This window comes from Myotis myotis, unplaced genomic scaffold, assembly GCF_014108235.1.
Source record: "Myotis myotis isolate mMyoMyo1 unplaced genomic scaffold, mMyoMyo1.p scaffold_m19_p_14, whole genome shotgun sequence".
In the NCBI taxonomy this organism is placed as follows: Eukaryota; Metazoa; Chordata; class Mammalia; order Chiroptera; family Vespertilionidae; genus Myotis; species Myotis myotis.
Genome location: NW_023416318.1, coordinates 24,512,475 through 24,536,682, shown reverse-complemented (window position 1 = coordinate 24,536,682; position 24,208 = coordinate 24,512,475). Strand labels below are relative to the sequence as shown.

Here is a 24,208-nt window from a genome sequence, read left to right as displayed (position 1 = left end):
ATATAATTATTGAGGGTCAAAATTAATCAGTGGGTAAAACAGAGATTTGACAAATATGCAGGGCAAATTAGCAAACTGAAAAGACAGTTTGGAAAAACTTCTCAGAATTTAGCACAAGATTGAATATAAAAGAAAAAAATATATTTTTTGTTCATTTCCATTGATTTTTAGAGAGAGTGGAAGGGAGGGGGAGAGACACAGAGAGAGAAACATCGAAGTAAGAATGATACAGTGCGCCGAAACCGGTTTGGCTCAGTGGATAGAGCGTCGGCCTGCGGACTGAAGGGTCCCAGGTTCGATTCCGGTCAAGGGCATGTACCTGGGTTGCGGGCACATCCCCAGTGGGGGATGTGCAGGAGGCGGCTGGTCGATGTTTCTCTCTCATCGATGTTTCTGACTCTCTATCTCTCTCCCTTCCTCTCTGTAAAAAATCAATAAAATATATATATAAAAAAAAAAAAAAAGAATGATACAGTGATTGGCCTCCCACACATGCCCTGACCAGAGCCAGGGATTCACCTGCAACTGAGGTACGTGCCCTTGACTGGAATTCAACCTGGACCCTTTAGTCCACAGGTCAATGCTCTAATCATTGAGCAAAACCAGCTAGGGCTAAAAGAAAATTTAATAAACATGGAGGATAGAGTTAAGAGAGCCTAGTATACATTTAATAGAAATATTGGAAGTATATCTGGTAACAGAATAGTAAAAAGTCAATATCAAAAGAGACAAAATTAGCAGCCAGGAGTGAAAACATTTAAAAAATTAGACTGATAGCTGACTTCTCCAGAACAATAAAGAATCCAGAGACAGAAGAATAAAATCTGCAAAACATTGTGAGGAAACTCATTTGCATCCAATAACATAGCTTTAAAGTGTACAAAGGAAAGCTTGACCAATCCAATCTATCATCATATTGGGAGATTTCAAGTCATCTTTCTCAATAACAGGGAGATCAAGAGACAAAATTAATCAGGCTGCAAAAGGTTTCAACAATACAATTAACAAACAAGCTTGCTCTGACTCTGCACCCAAACAATTAAAGACTACACATCTCTTTCAAGCACACATGGAATTTTAATAAAATCTGACAACATACTAGGCCAAGTCAGGTAATTTTTAACAAATGTCAAAAAGTCAGTATCATACAAACCAAATTCTTTGACCAAAATGCAACAAATTGCTTTAAAAATACCATTATTTTTGGAAATCTAAAAGCATAGTTTAAATAACTCATAACTAAAAATAGAAATCATAACAAAAATTAGAAAATTCACAGAATAAACATTTAAAAAATACAACATACTAAAATTTGTCTGATGCAGCTATAGCAATTCTTAGAGGTATATTGATAACCTTGAGAATGCTCATATTTGAATGCAAATTGTGAAATATGCATCCAATTTAAGTTTAAAAAAGAACAATAAAAAGTACACTCTTGAAAGGCATAATTAGAGCAAGCTAACAAAATATTGCATTATACAAACCTCAGGAAACTGAGAACTAGTTTTAAAAATTTATAATAAATAATAATTATTTGTGAAATTAGATAATGATAAAGTGCTTACTTGTATCTTAACATTGCATAAAAGGAACTATGTCATTATTGTTCTATCTCCAGGAAACAGACCAGTACCTGGCATATAATAAGCATTGTTAGGTGACTGATCCTAAGTAACACAACAATGTATGTGAGCAGTTATTAAAATATAATAGATGGGGGGAAAAAACACTTACCTGATAATAACATTTTATCTGTCTCACCAAAATGGATAGATTATGAATTCTAAGTGAGGCATCATTGTTGACTTTTTTATTTACTCTCTGACTCTCCGATTTAGGATTACTGAAAGAAATTTTAAAAAATACTTTAAACTAAAATTATACTGAAATATACTATCAACCTATAGATGACTAAAAATAATCATATATTTTTCTTTAAACAAATTGTACATTCATCTACATTATGAGAGATGATTCAAAAGGACAGATGATTACTTTGAAACATATTCTATGCTTCTAATGAATAAAAATGCATCTGATATTTCTAAGACAATAGCAAAATAAATTTGAAACACAAGTCAGATGTTGCCCTTCATTCTCATTTTGTCTCTACAACTTCCTTGGATAAATAACCTCTTATTTCCTTGAATAAATATATTTTTTTCCATAACCTAAAATAAAGCTATTTAAATCAAGAATGTAAACTATGGGCTAATAACCAATAAATGTCCTATCTTCTCACTGGATAATGAAGAGTATATATGAACAGGCAACATGCCAGGGAAATTAAAGAATGCAGTGATGACACAGGTTAACACTTTTATCTTGGATAATCTTTATAGATTTAATGAAAGCAAAGATTTAATAACATCAAACTTAAAAGGTTCTTAAGGAAACCATCAACAAAATGAAAAGGCGACCTATGGAATGAAAAATAAAATTGCAAATCATGTATCTGATAAAGGGTTAATATCCAAAATATATAAAGAACTCCATACAACTCAATAGCAAAACACAAACAAATAATCCAATTTTAAAATGGGCAAAGAAACCGAACAGACATTTTTCCAAAGAAGATAAACAAATGGCTAACATACAAGAAAAGGTACTCAACACCACTAATCATCAGGCAAATTGAAACTACAATGAGATCTCACCTCATACCTATTACAATGGCTATTACATCAAAAGAGAAGAGATAACAAGGGTTGGTATGTGGAGAAGAGGGAACTCTTGTGTGCTGTTGGTGGGAATGTAAATTGGTGCAATCACTATGGAGGTTCCTCAAAAAATTAAAAATAGAACTATCATATAATCCAGCAATCCCACTTCTGAGTATATATCCAAAGGAGGTGAAATCAAGATTTCAAATTGTTCTCTGCAGGTACACAGCAGCATTATTTACAATAGCCAAGATATGGAAATAACTTAAGTATACATCAACAGATAAATGGATAAAGATCTGATACACACACACACACACACACACACACACACACACACACACACACATTATTCAGCTATAAGAAAGAAGGAAATCCTGCCCAGTCAGGAGTGGCTCAGTGGTTGGGTGTCAACCCAGGAACCAGGAGGTCACTGATTCAATTCCTGGTTGGGGCATATGCCCGGGTGTGGGCTTGATCCCCAGTGAGATGGCATATAGAAGGCAGCCTATCAATGATTCTCTCTCATCATTGATTTTCTATCTCTCTCCCTTCCTCTCTGAAATCAAGAGAGAGAGAGAGAGAGAGAGAGAGAAATCCTACCATTTGCAACAACATGGATGGACCTTGACAGCATTATGTTAAATGAAATTACCCAGAGACAGAAAAATACTCCGATCTCATTTACATGTAGAATTTTTAAAAAGTCAAATTCATAAAAACAGAAAATAGAAAAGTAGTTGCCAGGGGCTAAGAGGGTGAAGAGACTAGAAAGAGGTTGGTAAAAGGGTACAAATTTTCTTTTCTTTTGTTTTTTTGTTGTTGTTATTGTTAATCCTCACCTAAGGATATTTTTCCCATTGATTTATTTTGAGAGAGTGGAAAGGAGGCAGAGAGAAAGAGAGGGAGGAAGGGAGGGAGGGAGGATGGGGGGGGGAGAGGGAGAGAGAGAGAGAGAGAGAGAGAGAGAGAGAGAGAGAGAGAGAGAGAGAGAGAGAGAAACACTGATTTGAGAGAGACACATCAATTGGTTGCCTCCCCACTCCCCCCCCCCCCCATGCTCCCCTTGCAGCTGGGAATCAAAGCTGCAGCCTAGGTACATGCCCTTGACCAAGAATAGAAACCCGCCAAAACCATTTGGCTCAGTGGATAGAGCGTCGGCCTGCAGACTGAAAGAATAGAAACCCATGACCCTTCAGCCCAAGGGTTGACACTCTTACCACTAAGCCAAATTGGCCAGGGCAAGGGTACAAACTTTCAATTGTAAGGTAAGGTCTGAAGATGTAATGTAAAATATGATAACAACTAGAGGCCCGGTGCACAAAAATTTGTGCACTCGGGAGTGGGGGGAGGGAGGGTCCCTCAGCCCGGCCAGTGCACTCTCGCAGTCTGGGACCCCTCGGGAGATAACGACCTGCTGGCTTAGGCCTGCTCCCGGGTGGCAGAGGGCAGGCCCAATCCCTGGGGGAAGCTCCTGGTCGGGCTCAGAGCAGGGCCAACTGGGGAGTTGGGGCGCCGCCCCCTGTCATGCACAGAGCAGGGAGATTGGGAGGTTGTGATGCCACCCTCAGTCACGCTCAGGGTAGGGTCAATTGGGGGGTTGGGGCACCATCCCCTGTCACACTCAAGGCAGGGTCGATGGGGAGGTTGCGGCGCCACCCTGTCACGCACAGAGCAGGGCCCATCAGGGGGGTTGGGGCTCTGTACCCTGTCATGCACAGAGCAGGGCCAATCAGGGGGTGGGGCACCGCCCTCTATCATCCACAGAGCAGGGCCGATCAGGGGGTTGGGACACCGCCACTCTCACACTCAGGGCAGGGCCGATGGGGAGGTTATGGCTCTACTCCATCACACACAGAGCAGGGCCCGTGGGGGGGGGGGGGGGCGGGATGGGGAGCTCCCCCCTATCAGGCACAGAGCAGGGCCCATCAGGGGGTTGGGGCTCCTTCCCCTGTCACGAACAGAGCAGGGTGGATAGGGAGGTTGTGGCCCCGCCCCCTGTCACACACAGAGCCACAGGGCGATCAGGGGGTTTGGGCGCTGCCCTCATAGCTCCGCTGATCCCGGTGCTGGGAGGCATATTACCCTTTTACTATATAGAATAGAGGCCTGGTGCATGGGTGGGTGCCGGCTGGTTTGCCCTGAAGGGTGTCCTGGATCAGGGTGGGGGTCCTCACTGGGGTGCCTGGCCAGCCTGGGTGAGGGGATGATGGCTGTTTGCAGCTGGTCACACACCCTTCAGGGTGGGGGTCCCCACTGGGGTGCCTGGCCAGTCTGGGTGAGGGGCTGAGGGCTGTTTTCAGGCTGGGGGTGACTGAAGCTCCCAACCGCTCCTTTTTTCTTTTTTTTCTTTTTTATTCTGGGCCAGCTTTAGCTTTGAGGCTTGGCTCCAGCTCTTAGGTTTCTGGCCTTTGCTTACAATGTTGCCATCCTGCTGGCTGAAGCCCGGTGGTATTTGTTACAGAGTTTCTTAAACTGCAGGCTCTGAGGCCGGCAGCCGCAGGCAGGGAACATTGGTTTCCTCCGTCACTGAAGCAAGCAAGCCTCATGTTAGTTTCAAGCTGCCTGGCTGCCGGCCGCCATCTTGGCTGGCAGTTAATTTGCATATCTCGCTGATTAGCCAATGGGAAGGCTAGCGGTCGTACGCCAATTACCATGTTTCTCTTTTATTAGTGTAGCTAGTTGATAACACTGTATATAATTGAAATTTGCTAAGAGTGGAACTTAAATGTTCACACACATACTAAAGAAAAAAATGTGAGGTAATAGCCCTAGCTGGTCTGGCTGTCAGCCCCTGGCCTGAAGGGTGGAGGATTAATTCTGATCAAGGGCACAAGTACCTTGGTTGCAGGCGCGATCCTCAGCCCTGGTCAGGGCCCGTGTGGGAGGCAACCAATCAATGTGTCTCTCTCACACTGACGTTTCTCTCTTTCTCTCTGTCTCTCCCCCTCCCTTTTACCCCCTCTAAAAATTAATGGGAAAAATATCCTCAGATGAAGATTAAAAAAAAAAAGTGAAGTACAAAAGGGGATTCAAATATAGAATTAAGAAGAAAATAGAAATAAAAAGATGGAAAGTGGCTAGAAAGGGAAGATATTTACAGAACGTCTATGACTGCAAATGAAATTTCCATTAGTCTGGGTAGTTCAAAGTAATAACTTGTCTAAGATCCTAAATTTTATCCTTTTACTCTTTCAGCATTTTCTCTTATAGAATAATTCAAGAAAACAAAGATTGTATTATTTGAGCATATCCCTAATTGTTTTCACAGTAATCAAACTAAAGAAGATCTATTTCCATTTCCCACTAACTTCATTACAATAATATTTTATTATAAACCTAGGTATTTAATTCTGACAAAAAATATTTAAGAAAGATTTCAATATTATAATTGAAAATGTATAGAAACTAAACTACAAATTTAAAGTACAAATCCATTATTACATGACACTATATGATTTTGATTATACTTTGGGATGGATGTCAACCTATATATATAAAAGCCTAAGGGACCATCTGACCAGTAGCTATGATGCACACCGACCACCAGGGGCAGACACTCAATGCACAGGCATAGAAACATGGAACAGATTGATGAATTGAGTGATAAGGGGGAGAGGGGAGGGCAGGAAGAGATTAACCAAAGATCTTATATGCATACTAGAGGCCCCGTGCACCGGTGGGATCCCTCAGCCTGGCCTGCAGGATCTGGCCAAAACTAGCAGTATGACATCCCCTGAGGGGTCCTGGATTGCGAGAGGGTGCAGGCCAGGCCAAGGGACCCCACCGGTGCATGAATCTGTGCACCAGGCCTTTAGTATTCTAACAAACATATTTGATTTCATTGCTACTTTTAAAAATTTTACTAAGTAAATATTATATTTGCCCCTGACACTTGTTATAAAATTTGTGTTCTTTAAAGTGATTTTTTTAAAAGTAAAGTTTTCAAGTTTCTTTTGAAATTTTATGTCCAACATTGCTCATATGATACTTTGAAATTTATTCAGTTGCCCAAAAAGCCTGTAGTCTCCTTTGTCAAAAGGTCTTCTAAGAATTAGCAAGTTTTGCCGAAACCGGTTTGGCTCAGTGGATAGAGCGTCGGCCTGCAAACTGAAAGGTCCTAGGTTCGATTCCAGTCAAGGGCATGTACCTGGGTTGCAGGCACATCCCCAGTAGGAGATGTGCAGGAGGCGGCTGATCGATGTTTCTCTCTCATCGATGTTTCTAACTCTCAATCTCTCTCCCTTCCTCTCGGTAAAAAATCAATAAAATATATTTAAAAAAAAAAGAATTAGCAAGTTTTAAGAATTTAGAATTTTGGCTTACTCAAAATCTTAAAAAAAAAATTTTTGTAAAAAAAGTTTATGTCTAAGTTTCACATTTTTTTCAGCCTTTGAGAAAGATGGCTTGTAACAAAGACAATTTTGAAGATAAAAAGAGGAAACTAGTATATACTAAGGATATCAGATGAAAATATTTTAGGAATTTGGAGAAAAGTGAAAAATACACTTTAGATAAGCTATAGAAAGTATGTTGAAAAATTTATGGAAAAATACTTCAACGCCTAAAACTCTCACACTTAACAAGGGTCTCAAGGTAGGAGAATAAAGTTTTCTGTATTCTCTTATAAAACTGTGGTGCTTTGTATTTACAAATCTTTGCTATAATTACATGGACTTTGAGGGGATTTCTATGATCTAGTATACTCATAAGGAAATCCAATAGAATAGTGGGGTTCTTTGGAAGAACAGGCTGAAACTCAGAGCTTCAGTTTCAATTTCTAACCTACACTGTACCATTCACACGTTATTTCAATATGCAAACAAACTGGAAAGTTCCTACTTCTTTAGAATCATTGGATATCACATCACAGTCTATCTATCAACTCTCTGGACTTGGATACCAGCATAACTGCTCAGCACTCTAGGCATGGACCTAGAGAGCAATAAACTCTCAATGACAAGGCTTGGGTTTCATTTGATGCATGCCTAATGTGAGTTAGGGTCAAACTGACATATGTTAGGATCATGGAAAACAAGCCCTCTCACCCCAAGAATATGATCTTCTTTATGTGAGAGAAACTAACCTCAGGTGAAACTGCCTGAAAGGTGCTCGTCTCCACTCCTATGAAAAATAAAGGTTGTCCCCAAAAAATGTATGCACACTTTAACAGATGATAACTCACTTAATTTTCACTCCTTTTCCGGTTTAAGTGATTTGAAATAATGGGTGAAGCCAGACTAAGCTTTGAACAAAGAAAATTTATCCCAAAGTCCCACTAGACTTTTTTTTTTATGGAGATACATAAAACATAAAAGTTTCCAGTACAAAACTGGCAACAATCAATGAATTGAAGGCACACAAATACCAAATGAAATGATTCTTGATGTCTGAAATTCCATTGCTTCATGTTATTAGCAGTGCCTAGACCAGAACGTTGATCAGTTTGAAAACGGGCATTGACAAAAAAAAAAAATTATTCATTTCTATCAATCCTTGTAAATTTTGAAATTGAACTGTATGTTAATAAATACTGACTTTATAATCTTCAAAGTGTGTGTACATTTTTTTGGATACGCTGTAATTGCATATTTAAATGAAAGATTTACTGAAAATTATGTAAGTCAAGAAAATTACTAACTTCAGGAAAAATAGTAATTTTTCAAAAAGAACAATGTAATGATATATTACCTGGCTCTGCAGGAAACATAACAGGGTGGGAACAAAAATAGGTTTATAGTTGTGAGTACACGAGTTTATTATTGTATTATTATTTATTAATCACTGTATTATTTTTCATATAAATAATTGTAAACCTACTTTTGCCCCATCCTGTATAGTTATACTAATGTAAATACTGATTACTGATTTAACTGAACTTAAAATACATTAGAAAAACAAGGCAAGAAATAGAGATGGGCATTAAAAAGCTAAAACCTCATCTATCATTATCAGGAAGTTAATAGATAATGTCCAAAAGGGAGAAATCAAAAAATACTAGGGTAAGCATATTATCACCATAGTATATGGGGCTAAGTGAAAGAAGAAACTGCTTTAAAAAAAGGAAGTAGAACTGCTGTTCTTCACTATGAAACTTTTGGTATTAAATAATCCTTTTAATCATGTAAAACATTTTTATTTAATGGTTGATTATAGAGAGAGAAAGGCAGAGGGAAAGAGAGAGAAAAAGAGAGAAAGAAACATCGATTTGTTGTTCCCCTTATTTATGCATTCATTGGTTGATTCTTCTATGTGTCCTGACTGGAGATGGAATCAGATGATGCTCCAATCAAACGAGGTACCTGGCCAGGGCTAACACGTATTTTAAAAGAGGGACAAAACACCCACAAAAAATTATGTTTTCTGAAGTCTGGTCATTTTATTTACTTCTAGGGAAAAAATAAGTAATTGTATCTGTTACTTAGCTGAAGCACATTTTATATATACGTAGGATTCAATGCTAGAAATTCAGTTGTAAGATGTGTGAGACTGCACATAAACATAAGAAAATAAAACTGGAAAGCAGGGCTTAGAGAGCAACCAAAGGACTTGTATGCATGCATATTAGCATAACCAATGGACACAGACACTGGGGCGGTGGGGGCTTGCCCGGGGAGGGAATGGCTGGGGGGAGGGGGTGTCAATTGGGGAAAAAAGAGACATATGTAAAATTTTAAATAAAAATAAATAAATTTTAAAAATGGAGCAGATTAGGAAGTACAAAAATATATATCAAGAAAAAAAACCAACAAAAAACTGGAAAGCATTATGCTAAGCGAAATAAGCCAGTCAGAGAAAGATAAATATCACATGATCTCACTCATTTGTGGAATACAATGAACAACATAAACTGATGAACAAAAACAGATCCAGAGACAGAGAAGCATCGATCAGATCAGATCGTCAAACCTCAGAGGGAAGGTAGGAGAGGGTGGGGGTAAGGAGGAGAGATCAACCAAAGGACTTGTATGCATGCATATAAGCCTAACCAATGGACACAGGCACGAGGGGGGTGAGGGCACGAGTAAGGGGGTGGGGAGGCAATGGGGGGATAAGGACACATATGTAATACCTTAATCAATAAAGAAAAAAAAGAAAACAATATAAATAATTTATTCTGTCAAAAGTAAAGAACGAAAGCACTCCATTCCTTCGTGTAATTTAGGTTTACTTCTTTATACAGTAACAGTCACAGTACATATAGTAATTAAACAAACAGTATGTAGTTCAATATGACTCCAAAATTCTCTAAAAGGATATTGTAGTCTACTAAGTATTCTAAACATTCTCTTTTCTTTACGTTCAAATTAAAATACTAAATAACATTAACTCAGAATTGTCATAATTAATAAAGTTTTGATTATTCCCTTTGAAAACATACCTTAAAAAAGAATAATTTATATTTTATATGGTCTTTCTCTAAAATAAATGATGAGCAACTGAATGATACATGTGATATATGAGCAAGTACCTTTTTAATTACACATAGCTCTTTCCAAACTAACAATCTCAAATCAACCATTGTCTTTTGTAAGATAAAAATTGAAAAATGCTGTAGAGGCAAATAGCCTAGCAATATAGCTCAAATCTGTCCAGCCAGAAGTTAAATGCAACATGGCAGCAAAAGAGAGCCTCAAGCAATTTCACATTTATAAATGACCTACTTACGACAAATCACATTAATTTCAATAAACAGGCAATGGTATTATTCACCACGGTATATAATGATTTTTAAATTAGGGTAATAGATGAAGGAAATGTTAGCAATTCTACAACACTAATATTCTAAGATTTGGTCCTTCTAGAACCAAGGATTATGTCTTTACTTATTCATTGACTAATATCTATGAGAAACAGAAATCTGATAGTTTTAATGGCTTTATGCTCTTCAAACCAGACTGTAAACCTGTTATGTATCCTCTTGGACCATCTGTTTAGTGTTGGTGCTTAACAACTACATGTGCTCATGTTTTTGATCACGCCACTCTAACTTAAAACTAGTTGTATACAGAGTGTCTTTTAATTTTTGAGGTATCTTATATGGTAGCACATAATTATGTAACATTTGCATGAAACATTTGAAATAACTATACCAGAATGATTGCTTTATGAAAAATAATTAACTGGGTAAATATCACCTCCATTTAGGGTTATCTAAGTAGTAAGGTATCTATCTTAGCCTTGAGAATAATCAGGGAGAAGAATTGTTATTTTTTAAAAAGTATCTCTTTACCTTAATTTCTCCCATTTTTCACAAATTGAATCACTGTGCATGATGACCAACAATAAAACCTAATATTAATATCTTATATATCTACAGGATATTTTCACATATATTACTAACCAAATCTTATAATGACTAAACAATCATTCTTGCATGTGACATGTAATTACCACATAGAGATCATTACACAGTCCCCCTCTTATACTTTCTCATAATTTATGATACATTGTTACCTCTTCAAGGGTTGAAGAAATATCTATGACATCTCCTAGTCAGCCCAAGACTGGGCTAGCAGTATAGAGTGATATTCACTGATTTAACAACAGAACTAATGTTTTGATATAAAAGTTGCAAATGGACACAAAAAGAATAAAAATCTAATACTATACTTACACTTAACCTTGATTTTATCTGAACTACATAAAATGACTGTAGAGCTACCCTTCACATTTTAGAACAGGCCAACATGAACCCTTAAAACATCAGGCTAGCAATTTTCTAACTTGCCGGTATAAGGATCCCTTTTCACTCTTAAAATTTACTGAGGACTCCAAAGAGCTTTCCTTTATGTGAGTTATATCTCTATATATTTACTACATTAAAAATTAATAATTGAAAATAATGTATTCAACCATCTAAAAATAACAAACTTATTGTATGTTAACATTAAGAACATTTTTACGATAACCATTTTTTCAAAAAAACAAACAATTTTAGCGGGAAGTGACATTCTTTTACAACTGAGTAAATCTCTTTAATGTCTGGCTTAATAAAAGACATCTGGATTCTTAAATCTGCTTCTGCTTTCAACGTGCAATGATACACTATTCTGCTCAAAGTACATAAAGAAAACTTACAAAAAAAGAAAGAGTATTTTAATAGCCTTTTCAGATAATTATTTTTTTAAAAATATATTTTATTGATTTTTTACAGAGAGGAAGGGAGAGGGATAGAGAGTTAGAAACATCAATGAGAGAGAAACATCGATCAGCTGCCTCCTGCACGCCCCCTACTGGGGATGTGCCCGCAACCAAGGTACCTGCCCTTGACCGGAATCTAACCTGGGACCTTTCAGTTCGCAGGCCGATGCTCTATCCACTGAGCCAAGCCGGTCAGGGCTTCAGATAATTATTGATATTCTTCTTTGATGCTACCAAATTCAGGAAAGTGGTACTTTCTTACAGGTTGGTTGTAATTTGGAATCTGAAATTTTATCAATGACGTTTTCTTCCACTGGTCTCTCAGGCAAGTTGAATAATCTTTTGCATATCCATGATTGCTTATTATGCATTGGCCATTTTTAAAATATTGGTTCACTGAGTTATATAGAGATCTTCCAAATTTTGCATTTTATTATTCAATACCAAAAAAAACCACACACCACGTTACTATCTTATCCGAAAGGTCTTTAATATTGAGAACTACTAAGCTCATGCTTTCTATAATTCAAATTGTATCACTGATAACACATACTATCAGTTGTTTTCCTTGAAGTGACAGGCTCACTTTGTTCATTTTTTTTTAAACCCTCACCCAAGGACATGCTTATTGATTTTAGGTGGCGGGGGGGGGGGGGGGGGAGAAAGAAACACTGATGTGAGAGAAACATTGATCGGTTGCCTTCCCATTATGTGCCCTGACTGGGGATCTAACCCTCATCCTAAGTATGTACCCTGACCAGGAATTGAACTCACAACCTTTTGGTGTATGGAACGGTGCTCCAATCGCCTGAGCCACACCAGCCAGGGCTCACTTTGTTCATTTTTGAGAAAATGTCTGCCCAATGCTCAAATATGAATAACTATAGTATTTTAGTTCTTTCAAGTAAAAATAGTGTTCCACAAAATAGACTTGCTCAGCTTGCAACTCAAAAAATCACAAGTATTTTTTTCTCGAGATAATCATCACACTTCATTCTGCAACAGAAATGTTTAAAGCATACTTCCCGTTTTGTCCTACAGAATGTTACAGATATGTACTCAATGATCAAGACTCAATAAAATAACTTACTGCTTCATCAAGGACATTTCTAAGTGCACCTCGATTTCTCTTTAACTACAAGTACACTGTGTGAAGAGTACAATGACTACCCATACAACTCGGTTCCACGCCTTGATTGATACTAAGGTGCCAGCAGTTTTACCCACATTTGCTTTGCACCATCAATGCTTTTACAACACAGGCCAAAAAAGCAAATGACATCTTAATATTATGAAAATAATTCTGCCCTGAAAAACAAGCACACCTCCAGCAACCCGTGACTTCACTTTGAGAACACTATATTTGCAAATCAATTCCTGTTCGTGTTATGGAGACCTGAGTACTTCATAGTATGCTAATTAGTGCCTTCATAATGTAACAGAACCTTTATTCATACGGTGGTCAACCACATGGCCAGTAATTAAAAACAAAGATTGTTTATAGCACCAATAGGCATCAATAATCTGTGATGTTAATTTTCACCCTTTGTCCTTAATCCTTACAAGAGGGTCACAGAGATTTGTTTTAATCAGTATTCTAAGGCAGTATTTGCTCCAGACCCAGTCAGTCCTAGAGATTCAAGAAATCTCAAACTGAGCAGATATATAAATGAGGTATTTTCCATGATTAGTGACAGACTATGCTTTCACTCCCATAAAATCAATTCAATAGAGTTACGGATTCTTAACCTGAAGTCCATAAAGCCTCCAAAGGTAATTTACATAGTTCACTTGATTAATTATCAGTGACAAGTATCACTGTTATTTTTGAGAAGCAATAAAGCCATCTAAAATAAAGAAAAGCTTTTAAAAAATATTTTCCAAAGTATAATCTGTTCTAATTAATAATGTATACAGTCATAAAAACATACCCAGAAAGTTTTAAAATTTGATAAGAAAATCCTTTTATCATCATCAGTTTCTCTACGTTAAAAAAAAAAAAAAAAAAGTTCCATACACCAAAAAGGTTTGGATTCGATTCCTGATCAGGGCGTTTGGGGGAAGCAACTAATCAATGTTTCTCTCTTCTCTCTCTCTCTCTCTCTCTCTCTCTCTCTCTTCCTCTCTCTCCCTCTCTCCTTCTCTCCCTCTCTCTTCCTCTCTCCCTCCCTCAAAGGAAAACATAAAATTCATACAAATTAAAGAAAGAAAGGTAAAAAAACAAACAAGCTAATAACTAGAGATTTGTTCTCAAATACATGCTTGGGATCAATCACTATTTACTATGATTCATCTTAGTCAGTTATATACACTCAATACTTAATACAAATACTTAAGTTTAAAACAACAGAATTAGATACTACAAGATTGTGAATCATCATATGCATATTATATCTGCAAAAGTGAAAATAGTTCATTTGCAAAGATTTTAAACAAGGAGTTGGAAAAAATTAAGTTAGCGGTCAATTATGAGAAAACTCAACACTCTTTTCTCTGAACATTCAAATTAATTGAGATTTTACTGTGAATTACCTTTTTAAACCAGTTTTAACAAAACAAAAATGGGTTGAAGTATTGCCTCTATTGGTCATCCTCCACAACTTTGGACTAGGACTCAATACCTAAAACTAAACGATCTTCATTGGTCCTTTACCACCCAGGCAAAGGAAACAGTCAGGCTCTGGGTCGTTATTATCAATAATGATGTGAAGTTCAATTTTTTTTCTAGCCATCACTAGGAAAGTATTCACATTAAAAAACTACTGAGATATTTCCAGAGTTTGATTTTAATACAAAGATTATGCTAAAATAAAAAGTTACAGTTAACATTACTATTAAACTTTTTTTATTAGCTATTTCTTTTCCAGTTTCTATTTTAATTCACAATATTAATTTCTATCTCTAGTGGTAACCAAGAGATTATTGCTACATAAAGAATAAGAAAGTAAATTCCTTCTCTACTTTGGTTATTTTTCACTCTATTCCATTTTATCAACCCATTAGCATTGTTTAACCTTGGCCCTAAATCACCACTCAGAATTGCAACCTCCAAAAATATCAAATTCTAAAAATCCCCTGACCTCAAACTATTCCACCCCTTCTCACCCCTTCATCCTTACTGTTTTCCTTCATCTTTAGCACAACTTCTGCTGACTCCAACTTTCCTCCTCACTTTAATGCTCACACTGTTCATTTCAACTATGTACCTGAGAATATCCCACCTCATATCTACATATCAATCCCCAATTCTGAATAAACTCTACAAGATATCTTTGTCAGTTTCTGAGCAGCTAAGCATTACTGAATAAGTTATTCAAACCGTGCTAATTGGCTCCACTACCAACGTGTGGTTTCCAAGTCCCAAGTCATCAACCCGGCATGACAATGCTTGTATTCATCTATAACTGACTCCTTTTGTGATTCTTCCCAGCAGCTTTGTGTAATTTTTCCACTTTCCTTAAACCTCCAACCTTTTAATGTTGCTGTTTCCTAGGAACTGTCATTGGCCTTCATCTACATTTTTCCCCTAACATCCATGTCCTTAGTTTCTGTTACAAACTAAAGAGCTAATTCCCATATCTCTATCTCTATTCTAGTTTCTCCCTGAGTACCAGACCTGTTTCCACCTGCCCACAAAAGGTATTTCTCACTGTTCACCAAACAATCCAAAATAAACTCAGAACTTATTTTCTACACTTCCCCTCCCCTCAACTTTCAGTCACCTGTAATGTCTTACAAAAGGCAATGCCCATCTACTCTCCACCCAAGTAAAAAACTTGGTAATAACCTTAGACTCATCCCTCTCATTCTCCAAATCAAACTGGTGACCACGTCCAATCACTGCAGTGTTATCTCTCTTCCATATCACTAATACATCAATTCTGTTATTTCTGTTCTGACACTCATCAGCACCCACATCAATCCTTCTAAAATGCAAACACCTTGTTTCAGTTCTATCTATGATTTACATAACCTATATTACTCTTTTCCAAGCTAGAGTAAGGCAGTGATGCCTTTTAAGGAAAGAACATTATCAAAAATCTGTGAGGAACTGTCCATGGGCCCAGTCTGAGAAAGCAGCCTAAGAAACTAGTCTTAGTATATGAAAAACACTTTCAAATGTAAGTTATTGCTGCAAAAGAATTTTGTTATTATCTCTTGAAAAATAACTTACTGAAATGAAAACACAAAAACTCATGGACCCCCCCCATGAATACCTATGGGCCCAGTTTAAGAAACACTCATTGTGATGGTTACTTTTATGTATAACTTGGCTGGACCATGGTGAATGTTCTATGAATGTGTTTTTTTAATAAGATTAACATTTAAATCAATGGATTTTGGGTAAAGTAGATTATCCTCCATAATGTGAATGGACCTCACCCAATCATTTGAAGGCCTTAATGGTACAGACCTGCTAACAAACTACCTTTAGCTCAATATAATTCTTCTGAGTCTCCAGCCTGCCTGCCTACCCGATGAGATTTTGGACTAACCAAGCCTTCATGAGCCAATTTCTTAACATCAAACTACCTCCTCCTCGACCTCCCTTCTCTCTCTCCCCCTCTCCCTTCTTGTGTGTATATTTTCACACACACAACACATCAGGTTGGTTGTGTTTCTCCAGCTAGAATGTGAACTAATCAATACATATTTCCACACACACACAAAAATCTAATCTTTTAAACATGGTATCTACCTACATGGTATCCTCCACTCACCACCTCTTCAAACGCATTTCCCAAGTGCAAAAAGTATACAGTCTCTGCTTGGCCATACAAAATACCCTACAGTTCCCTGATTCAACCATTTTTATTTATATCTTCATGCTACTTTCTTAAGCTTACAATGTCCTTTCCCCTACTCTCACTGTTTATGACTCTTATTCACCTGATTGCTCCTACTCAACTTTCTTTTTTTTTTTTTAAATATATTTTATTGATTTTTTACAGAGAGGAAGGGAGAGAGATAGAGAGCCAGAAACATCGATGGGAGAGAAACATCGATCAGCCGCCTCCTGCACATCTCCCACTGGGGATGTGCCCGCAACCCAGGCACATGCCCTTGACCGGAATCGAACCCGGGACCCCTCAGTCCGCAGGCCGACGCTCTATCCATTGAGCCAAACCGGTTTCGGCCCTACTCAACTTTCATGTCCTAGTACAAATGTTCCCTCCTCAAAGAAGCTTTCCCTCCATGTAAATAATCACTTCTCTTTATGCCAACATGGATCAAGTCCATAATTGCGTCACATAGCACATATATCACACTGCCATTTGTTTACATGCTCAACCCCCTTACTAGTAGGTAAAGACTATACCTTATTCAGCATCATATCCCCTGTACCTAGCAGATAGTTTGTCATAAAGTCAGCCCACAGAAATGATTTACTGAATAGATATTTGAATGAACCATCCCTTCATTCCTCTCACTGAATACTGTATTTAGATCCTGGCAAAAAGGTCTGTGCCCTGAGTCCCACTCTGGCGCTCCTCAGACCATGCCCCTCACCACTGGGCAAGGAGTCCGGGAAACAAGAGGATGTATCCATACATGCCCCTTCTAGATGACACTGCAATTATCAGGGACCCTGGAAGTTCTTGCCCAAATATCTCTAACCTAATTTCAGCCTCTATTCCAGGTCTGTTCTAAGAATGGACTGTGCTACAGACGTGTACACCCTTGGACTGAGAAACAGTTGTTTGGAGGAGGGAGTACAAGAGCTTGGACTGCAGTCATGCATGCAGGATGCCCACAGGCACGCACATAAAACCTCTCTGTGGTGCCAGACAGAACCAGGGACAATAGGAGGATGTAAAACTGTGAGCTTTTGAATTCTAAACTCCACAAATTACAAATCTGAATCTTTCATTTTAAGTCATTATGAAGGTATATGTATCAAGATAAAAGACCAGAACATATTTGACAATTTGTTAGCCTGGTTTAGAACCTTTAAATATTTAGGCCTTTTGTGGCAAATACTTGCCCTGGGTCTCACCAATGTGCTTAAGAGTGGGACCAATCTGTTTCATAAATCTTAAAAGAAGGTCAACTGGTGTTCTTCTGAAAGAGTATAGTGAAGAACTGGTCTTCCTGTCCATCTATCCTGTGAGGACCGCTTTCCCATAATTAATACATATTACAAAGAAAAATTTCAGTTAAAAGTTTAAAAATACTCCCATATGTAGCAACTAGTTCAACTGTTCTTCTCTCTAGGTTCTCATCATTTTCTATAGTTTAACCGGGTATATATGTCATACTAAGAAGCAGACATTCAATATAGATTGCTCTTGAAGACATCAATCTAATACAAGCCTATGGACAAAAATCTCAATATGTTGGACTTCATCAGGAAAGTTACTAGAAACCAAACTGAAGGAACTAAGTATTCCAATACCAGACAAAACCATGGGCTAGGACTTATTCTTACCTCACCTCAAGCAAGACATAACAGAGGTGGAGAAAATATCCAATAAAGGTAATTAAGACAAGCAAGGGGACAGAAAAAAAAAAAGAGAGAAATAGAAGACAAACTAAAAAGTAAATCCTACAATACTAGAGAGTGTCTTCAAATTTTCAAAAATGAGTAAAATTACAAAATGTCTTCATTCATTCCTTTGACATTTACTAGAAACTTATGACATACACTAGAGGCCCGATGCACAAAATTCATGCAAGAGTAGGCCTTCCTTCCCCTGTCTGCCGGGACCAGCTTCCCTCTAGCAACTGGGACACAGGCTTCACTCCAGCCGCCAGCAGGCACCCAGGACCCAGGCCTCCCTCGCAGCCCCGGCTTCATCTGGAAGGTCGTCAGAAGGATGTCTGATCTAATTAGCATATTACGCTTTTATTATTATAGATAATCTATGCTAGGTGGTGGTGATATGCAACATAAAATCTCTAGCCTCTAAATGCTGTCTAGTAGTCATATCACTTTAACAATTTAGTGAAGGTAGATATGGGATCATAGAGGAAAGAACAATTAACTCTCCCAAGGGACTTCACAGGATGTTAAAGAATGAGTAGAGCCCTAGCTGGTTGCTCAGTGGTGAGAGCATAGGCCTGTGGGCTGAAGGGTGAGGGTTCAATTCCAATTAAGGGCAAAAACCTTGATTGCAGGCTCGATCCCCAGCCCAGGCCGGGGCACATGTGGGAGGCAACCAATCGATGTGTCCTCTCACATCAATGTTTCTTTCTCTGTCTCTCCCCCTCCTTTCCACTATCTAAAAATCAATGGAAAAAGTATCATTGGGTGAGGATTAACAACAACATAAAAGAATAGAAATAATTTGCAAGCCAAAAAAAACCTGGGGGGGTGGTCCTGGCCAAGTGGCTCAATTGGTTGGAGCACTGTCTGGAACACCGAAAGGTTGTGGGTTCGATTCTTGGTCAGGGCACATACAAGGAGGCAATAACTGATGTTTTTTTCTCTCATCAATGTTTCTCTCTTTCTCGCCCTCCCTCTCTCTTTTTCTCCCTCCCTCTTCCTTTCTTTCTAATATCAATAAACATATCCTTGGGTGAGCATTAAAAAAAAAAAAGGAGAGGTCAAGGGCAATCTAGAAAAAATTATTATTATAATAGAAATAAAACAATAAAGATATCAACAGCTAACATTTGTTGAACACTTGCTATATGCTAAGCACTATGCACAAATTATCCTATTGATATCTCATAACCCTATGATTCTTTTTATCCTGTTTATAAAGGAGGAAATTGAATAGTTAAGTAACTTGATAAAGTTACATACAGCTATATAGAGGTGACAACAACAGAGATCATACAAAATTACACTGTGAATGATCATGACTTGTTTGAAGAAATATAAACAGGTAGGTATGGTAGAGCACAGGATGATACTAATGACAGTAACCAGCCCTAGGGGTACCATGGTCAACAAAACAGAAAACAGATACTATCCCTCCCTTAGTACAGATTATGTCTACTCCAGGAAGGAAACATTATCCCCCATCTTAAAGATGTAGAAACTAAGATTTGAAGATAATAAGTAAATTGTTTGAGATCACACACTAATAAGTAGCAGTGAGAAATGAACTCAAGTCTCTCTGACTCAAAGCCCAAATTCATTCCACTTTACCACATACCCTCTCTATTATTCATTCATACAACAGAAGCGTATCGAAAACCTACTGTATATTAAGCCCTATGCTAGGAATAGAGGGATGAAAGATATGCCCCTACCTTCCAGAAATTCACAAGTAGTCAACAGAGTCAAACATACCAAGAACTACAATACAATGAGATAAATACTGTTACCAAAGTATATATAGCAGTGGTTCTCAACCTTTCGGCCCTTTAAATACAGTTCCTCATGTTATGACCCAACCATAAAATTATTTTCGTTGCTACTTCATAACTGTAATGTTGCTACTGTTATGAATCATAATGTAAATATCTGGTATGCAGGATGGTCTTAGGCGACCCCTGTGAAAGGGTCGTTTGACCGCCAAAGGGGTCGCAACCCACAGGTTGAGAACCGCTGATATATAGGGTTTGACAGAAGCACAAGTTGGAGTACTAAGCTAAGGATGAGCCAGGGGAATAGCAGAGAAGCAGTGACGGTAAGTAAGCAGCAGTCAGTTAGGAAAGTAACAGCGAGGAAGTAGGAGAGTGTTCTGGGGACAGGAAGAATATCGAAAGGCACAGAGACCTATGAGAACACAGCTTATCTATAAATCTGCTTAATCGCAGGCTATGCACTGAGGAGTGGTACTATGCAAAGATAAAACTAGAGAAGTAGGCATCAGCCAGATCTCAAAGGAATCTGGAAGCTTATATAATGCTTACTCTAAAAGCAGAAGCTATTGAATCATCTTAAAGATAAGAGTGTTTTAGAAAGTTCATATGATCACAGATGAGAAGACAAGTTGAAGGGAGTACACCCAAAGGTAAGAAGACCAGTTAAGAGGCTCTAGCATTAATCCAAGAGTCAGGGACACATCCGAGAAATATTTGGGAGGTAAGTCACAAAACTTCGTAATAAAGTATCAACTCTGACTACATCATGAGTGTGTTTTTTAAGAAGCAACAAACAAAAACCAGAAGGTCCAATGAGAAAATCTCAGAGTGACCATATCAAAATTCTGAGTCAATGCCATACTTGATAAGACAGCCTATATATATTTTAGAAGTCATTTATAGTCATAGAGATAGGACAATCTCTTAAATCCTCACTCGAGAATATTTTTCCATTGGTTTTTAGAGAGAGTGAAAGAGAGAGGGAAAAACAGAGAGAAATATCGATGTGAAACATATTGATTGGTTGCCTCCTGCACACGCCCCGACCAGGGCCCTGGCTGGGAAGAAGCCTGTAACCAAGGTACGTGCCCTTGACCGAATCGAAACCAGGATCCTATCCACTGAACCAAACCGGCCAGGGCAAAATATACTTTTTAAACATAGCATTGATAGTGAAAGGGCAAGGACTACGCCCTCCACCTTGCCCCAGGGTAAGGGCTATGCCCTCCATCTTACCTTGGCCATGTGCTCACTCTCTCTCTGACACCTGCTGCTGTGCCAGTAAGGGGGGGCAGGGGAGCCAAACCTAGGTTTGAAATGAAGGACTCTTTGCTTTTGCATCGGACTCGCTGGCTCCCTGATGGGCTTTTTGGGAACCTTGAAATCTGGGCACAACAATAGACCTAAGGAACATTTCTCAGTCAACTTCCTCTAAATGGTTACTTACAGCTACACTTTATGAAACTGCTTCTCAGGAAAAACAGAAGTTGGATGACCATGTGTCAGGGGTTTAATTAAAAATGTTTTTCACAGCCCTAGCTGGATGGCTCAGTTGGTTGGAGTGTTATCCCAGACACCAAAAGGTTGCAGGTTCCATTTCCAGTCAAGGCACATACCTAGACTGCAGGTTCAATCCCCAGTCTGGGTGCAGATAGGATTGATGTTTCTCTTTCACATAGCTCTTTCTCTCTCTCACCCTTCTCTCTCTCTAACATCAATAAAAAAAACATTAAAAAAGTTGTTTTCCTTGATCTCTTAACCCCTCACCAAAGGACTTGTATGCATGCATATGAGAATAAATAACCTATGGTCACAGATAGTGGGGGGGGGGGGGGGGCGGGAAGGGCCTGTGGTGAGGGGCAGGGGGTGGCCAGGGAGAGGTCAATGGGGGAAAAAGGAGACTCATGTAATACTTTAAGCAATAAAGAATTTAAATTTTTTTTAAAATATATTTTATTGATATTTTACAGAGAGGAAGGGAGAAAGATCGAGAATTAGAAACTCTGATGAGAGAGGAACATCAATCAGCTGCCTCCTGCACACCTCCTAATGGGGATGTGCCCGCAACCAAGGTACATGCCCCTGACCGGAATCGAACCCAGGACCCTTCAGTCCGCAGGACCCTTCAGTCCGCAGGCGGACGCTCTATCCACTGAGCCAAACAGGTCAGGGCAGAATTTAAATTTTTTTTAAAAAGTTGTTTTCACAGTAGATGACTTTTAAAGTCCCTTCAAACTCAAGATCTAAAAGAAGAAAAGCCATAACCAGTATGTGGGAAGCCACCTATCGTCTTCACTAGCAGAGAGGTGTGGACAAGGAACCTGGAAGGCTGGTGACCCTTGAAGCCCTGGCAAAGGTCAGGGCTGTGCACCCACTGTTAGTCCAGACAATGGTAGCTGAAGCAACTTCCCCATTTATTACTATGTAAATCCTTGCTGATGGGCTAGTCTGCCTGTTACTGGAAATTGCCTGCCTAAGGGCTATGGGTGTATCCCAAACCAATAAAAGGTTGGCGAGGCCTGCCTGAGCACTAGTGGAAGTCCTTCCCCTTGAGTTGGACTTGCCCGCCTGGCCCCCCAATATTGCCAAATTATCTCTTGTCTTGTATCTTTCATTTGTGTGCGGCCCCTCTTCCAGATCCTGAACCCTGAGCCAAGAGGGACGTGGGGGGAGGGGGGGACAAAAATATACAAATTTACACACCAGTATATCATATTTACTAAGTATTTTAATAGCTATCTAATGGGATTGAATCTAGAGTAATTCCAAACATTGTTTTGATACTAGTGACAATTTTCTCAGTCCTTAAAACACTAACATATCCATATATCCAACTGCTTAGGTAATGTAAATAGCATACTTTGTGAACATTAAGATTATGAAATTACCTACTGTCACAAATACCTTAAAAATTCATAGCAAGTAATATTCAAAATTGGTTACAGAACTGAATGACATCTCAAACAGAAAAACGATTATTTCTACTTCACTGTCACCGAGCCCTATGTATATAACTAGCGCTGAGAAAAATTTTTTTCATTCCGTTTAAGTAGGAAAATGCCCTGCAGCATGCAGAAGAGCTGGCCCATCATTCCAGATCTCTAAATAGCTTCCTCTTCCCATTAGTTAAAGAGGACTGACACCATGTCACAAGCTCTTACAGAGATTCTTTGATTCAAGGAGCTACTCAATGAAATCCCGGATTCATCTCTGAATATAGTGAATCCCAAGTCAGTGAAAAGACTCCAAAAGTATAAGGCAGTCAGTAAACTGGCATGAAAAAATCAACTGTTTACTTTCAGATTCTAGGTCCAAAATGGCAAATCTAGTCACTAAATTAATCAATATCCTTATTCTTAATTAACACTTTACATGAAAATAAGTCTACGATAAGGCTCCTGTAACAAAACTCTATGCCACATGTGAAAGCAGAAATACAAGAGTGGCAGGGAAAAAAATGTAATTATCTATAATAATAAAAGCGTAATATACTAATTAGAATGGACATCCTTCCGGATGACCTTCCGGATGACCTTCCCTGACGAAGCCCGGCCTGTGAGGGAAGCCCAGGTCCCGGGTGCCTCCTAGCGGCCGGAGCAAAGCCTGGGTGCCTGCCGGTGGCCCGGGGCCGGAAGGAAGCCCGGGTCCCAGGCGCCTGCCGGCAGCCAGAGGGAAGCTGATGCTGGCAGCCAGGGAAGGAAGGCTTACGCTTGCACGAATTTCGTGCATCGGGCCTCTAGTAAGTATATAAACAGATTTCCACTTCTGGCCAAGATGGAATAACTGGAACCAAATTTACCTTCCTGCCTGAAACAACTGCAGGGAAAAAGAAAAAGACAAAAATACAGAAAGCATTTTTTCAAGACAATGAACATTAGGCCACAAAAGACAGTAGATTTCTGACAGATGGGAAACACACAAGATGACTAACAATTGCCCTAGCTTACTCTACTGCCTTGAAAGAACTTCTAGGCCACAGAACAGGGAGGGGGAACCCAAGGAGAGCACAGTGGTCTCCCTGAGTTGAGGAGACATAATTTAGCCTGGAGATAGCAAGGTGACGATCATATACAAGGCAGAGTAGTTAAGAGAGAGCTGCACAAATCTGCAGGGGGACCTCTCAAGTTTTCTGCTGAGTA

At 38.8% G+C, this 24,208-nt stretch overlaps 1 protein-coding gene across 7 annotated transcripts in view; it reads right to left on the bottom strand.

The window, feature by feature from the left end:
• CCDC88A (coiled-coil domain containing 88A) overlaps positions 1-24,208 on the bottom strand; it is a 109,683-nt gene that overhangs the window by 81,158 nt on the left and 4,317 nt on the right. For all 7 annotated transcript variants that reach the window (XM_036334526.1, XM_036334524.1, XM_036334523.1 and 4 more), the window contains exon 3: positions 1,738-1,846. In XM_036334526.1, coding sequence (XP_036190419.1) covers positions 1,738-1,846 — 109 coding nt within the window. The remainder of the gene's footprint in view (positions 1-1,737; positions 1,847-24,208) is intronic.